Source organism: Cupressus sempervirens, chromosome 10 (genome assembly GCF_028749045.1).
Source record: "Cupressus sempervirens isolate cs-2001-9-10 chromosome 10, ASM2874904v1, whole genome shotgun sequence".
Classification (NCBI taxonomy): Eukaryota; Viridiplantae; Streptophyta; class Pinopsida; order Cupressales; family Cupressaceae; genus Cupressus; species Cupressus sempervirens.
The window spans coordinates 241,426,003-241,429,999 of record NC_143127.1 but is presented as its reverse complement, the minus strand read 5'-3'; the positions used below and the strand labels follow the sequence as shown (position 1 = coordinate 241,429,999).

The window sequence follows — 3,997 nt, the reverse complement described above, 5'->3', positions numbered from 1 at the left end:
GTTTGTCATTGATGTCAACATACTAAGAAGATTTGTAGAGTAGAAGATAGAGATTGAGGTCGTATAGATCAAGTATTGAAGATGAGATCAAGCGCAGCTAGGAACATGTTCTACAATGTTTTTTGATTCAATGGTTAAGTGCACATGCAAAAATTCGAAGATTGGTAGTAGTCATTTGTGATTTAAAAATTATAATTTGTAGATAGAGTTCCTGAGAAGTGGTTTTTGGTAATTGGATTATATCTCCTAACAAGGAGAGAATCTGGATGAGTGTAATTAGATAGGCATAGAAGATAGCATCATGATGACATCAGTGAGTGCGTGGAGTTTGAGGTCACATGTGTGAGAAGTTGTAAAAACATTGAAATGACAATTGTTTGCAATTATGAAAAGTTGTAATGTATTGTATTATCTTAATGAGGTCCTATTATAATTGTAATTGGGAAAGCTTCAAAGCCAACTCAATCAATTATTTTGAGGACATGGTGTAAAGGAAATTTATTTTCCTTGCGACAAATTATGGAGTAATGAATGTGAATGTGATGTGTGAAGAAGATTGGTAAATGCAAGATTTGGCATTGATATGAGAAGTGTTCTAGTGTGGTAGTGGCATGGTAAGAGGACATAGAAAGAGTTTGAGTCACTAAAATTGGTTGCATTTCTATTATTTTGAAAGGAATAATATAGAGGGTAGTTAGACATCAAGTTTGATGGTCTTGCCCCTGAATTAGTTTGGAGAGTGGGTCCATCTTCCTTCTACAATTTCTAACAGGGTTGGAATCTCATCACAGGAATTCAAAATCTCCTAAGAAGGACTAATATGCACTGAATCTATTTCATTGGCCCTGAAAAAAGTCCATCCTCTTACAAGGAACCTAGATATATTAATACATGATTTTGTGGGTACCATCCCCACTAGAGTCTTTCCTTTGATCAAGGGTTTCCCTGGTTAACATATCCAGTGTTATTGTGTGTATCTTCTTATGACTATTGTTGATATTGATCACAAGTTTAAGATTTACTAAGGTTTATAACTCTTAGTTATTTGGTGGACTTTACTTTCTAGCAATTAGTATAAGAGCCTTGGTTAGAAAGAGAAGATGAAGCCACATATGCTATGCATGGGTCCAGGATATTGGTTGATTATGAACAATGGGAAGACAATTGTGGAAGAAAGAAAACTTGAAGAGTTTACTAAAGCTCAAAGAGATTTGTTCATATGTAACATGCTTGCCAAAGAAGCACTTTTGTCAGCTCTTCCTAAAAATGAGTAAAATCAGGTAAAATCTTTAGAACTATCTCATGAAATCCAAAAATCGTTGAAATCTACTTTTGAAGGTGATAAACATGCAAAGAGAGTTAGATTGAAATATTGGATTGTCATAACCATTAATGATAAGCTCTGAAAGATGTGCTTATAGACATTTGGGTTTTTGTCTATCGGTTTTATTTTGATCTTCTTTAGGAGCCCAATAATTCTGCATATCTATTTTCTTGTAGGGTTTGGTTTGGATGAGACCCAACAACAGATCTCTCCCTGTGAATTAACATTGAAATGCAGGCCATCTGCAAAAAGATCTCACTTTCATTGGAGATGAGACCCCAGCAACTTCAAAAGCATCTGCGAGGACTGCAAGAGGAGCGTCAAAATATTAGAGCTTTTGAAATAGAGCTTCCTAATTCTATTCAACTTCTTGATGATGGTAACGGATTGATTGATTCCTTCTCAATTACCAATTTATTTCAAGGCATGATCAAGAATTTGCACATCAGAATTCTTTCCCATATAAAACTAAGCATTATTGTTTGTAATGGTGGAAATTCTCTGCCATAGAGGCCTCAGAACAGCAGCTGGGAAACTTCGAGGATTTTAAACACCCCATGAATGAGGAAGAAAAATCTGTACTCCATGAATTCATCCCTGTAACAAAACCTAGCTGTGAAGAATCTGTAGGAAATAAATGTGATCGAATTGAGGTGAAGGGGGAGAATTCATATACAAAAAATGATATGCCCAACTGGATGATCTCACCTCCATTATGGAGTAGCCACAACGATGAAATTAAGCAGGTCAGCAATTATAAAGATGGCTTTTATGAAATTCAATTTCCAACTTTCTCAAATGAAATTTTAATGTAGTCTTTTTCGTTACTCTAGTGCAGAATAGTTTGAACCTGAAGCAGCAGGATTCACATTCACAACAAAGCTTTTGTTTACATAAAGCTGCTGGAGCATTTTCGCCATTCTCAAGAGAACAGAATCAAAATGCAAGATTTCTACACCTAGATCAATCATGTGGTGGACTGGAGGTTGATAGCCATGCAAAACCCAACTGTAAAATGGCGGTTAGTTTGAAGAATAAGAAGGATGAAGATGATAATGGATTCAACAAAATATTTGCAGTCCAAGAAGGCAGTGTTCCAAAGACATCTGATGGAGCCAACTCCAACTCCAACACATTACCCACTGAATGTCAGAGGAAGCCTAGGAGATGCTGGTCTCAAGAGCTCCATAGAAAATTTGTTGATGCTCTTCAAAACTTGGGTGGATCACAGGGTTAGCTCAACTTTTTCTTTTCATTCCTTCGTGACTTATTTTAAGTAGATTTATACATAATCCTAGTAAATGCTCATATGAAATTCTTGTTTGCCATGATTGAAATTTGTTGGAATCCACAGCCACTCCAAAGCAAATCAGAGAATTAATGAAAGTAGATGGGCTTACCAATGATGAGGTCAAAAGCCATTTGCCGGTCTAATCTAATCTTATCCCTTGAAGCATATTTCTTTACTTTTTCTTTTGACATGCGTATCTAAAGTTTGATTTATATGATTCATGTGTTGATTATTTAATCTGCAGAAATATAGGCTGCATACAAGAAGGTTAAGTCCTCCTGTGTCCACCATAGGTTTTCAACCTCAAGTTCCTCCTCACTTAGTAGTGGTGGGAGGCATTTGGGTTCATCCAGAACATGCATCTACAAGGAGTCAAGATCTTTACACTGCATTCCCTGCTATACAACAAGGCCGTTTGTTTTGCCAACCTTCTAATTCTGCCATTAATGGGGGAGAAGACTTTTCTCATCAGAGGATTATACACCACTATATAAAATGTAAGAAGAGCCTCGACGATCACCCCGGTCATGGGGTGTGGGAGTCTATACAAAATCTAACAGTTTTGACATGAAAGAAGAAGATGCGGACAGTGAGAGAGGAAGGGAGGGAGTACCAAGAAATTTTGGGAAGGGACGCTCCCTTTGCCGCTGTTCGCAGTTAAGAATAAAATAATGACAAGGATAGGAAACTCATTAGAATTCCACCAGATTGTTGATAGACATTCATAAATATTGTCAACATTCAGAAATATTGTCTTGTGATGTGACTGATACAACGGGCTTCGGTTAGAATTTGATGGAGAATTCATGCATTCAAAAATTCATATTTTCTAAAACAAAATTCATATTTTCTAAAACTAATAATACTGGAGTAGGAAGATGTATGCCAATTCTACCTATTTAAGTGGAATTGAAAATGTTCATTTTTAGGTCAAAATTGGAATACGTATTCCTATTTGTAATTCCAATTTGATGCACACAAACAAAGAATTCAAAATTTTAATAATATTCATATGCATATTCCACTCATATTCCTTCTAGCAAATGGGCCCTTACGGTATTTGTTTTTAAGATACGAGCATATGTACATATATATAATAGTGAAATTTGCATTCCCTCGCATTTGTCATTTTGTTTTGTGTTATTTTGGAACAGTATGTTAATAAATTTTAAGTGAGATATAATTAGTGCAACAAGAAATGCGACAAGATTTAATAAATGCATTAGTTTAGGATGTCATCATGACATTAATATTTTACATGACCTCATATCCTTAACAAATATCACGCCAATGGTGTCACTATTATTATCCCCTCACCTTTCCTATTTCCCTAAGTTGACTTACAACATAGATACACTTCCCCCTCTTCTCATCGAATATTC

General features: G+C 35.7%; 1 protein-coding gene across 1 annotated transcript; it reads left to right on the top strand.

Annotated features, from left to right (window-relative positions):
• The first annotated feature begins 1,555 nt into the window (after positions 1 to 1,555).
• LOC149533528 (transcription factor HHO2-like) lies at positions 1,556 to 3,186 on the top strand. Its single transcript, XM_089805882.1, has 5 exons — positions 1,556 to 1,703; positions 1,835 to 2,070; positions 2,163 to 2,556; positions 2,679 to 2,752; positions 2,860 to 3,186. The coding sequence occupies exons 1-5, from the start codon at positions 1,556 to 1,558 to the stop codon at positions 3,184 to 3,186; spliced, it is 1,179 nt and encodes a 392-aa protein (XP_089662008.1).
• Positions 3,187 to 3,997: the final 811 nt, after the last annotated feature.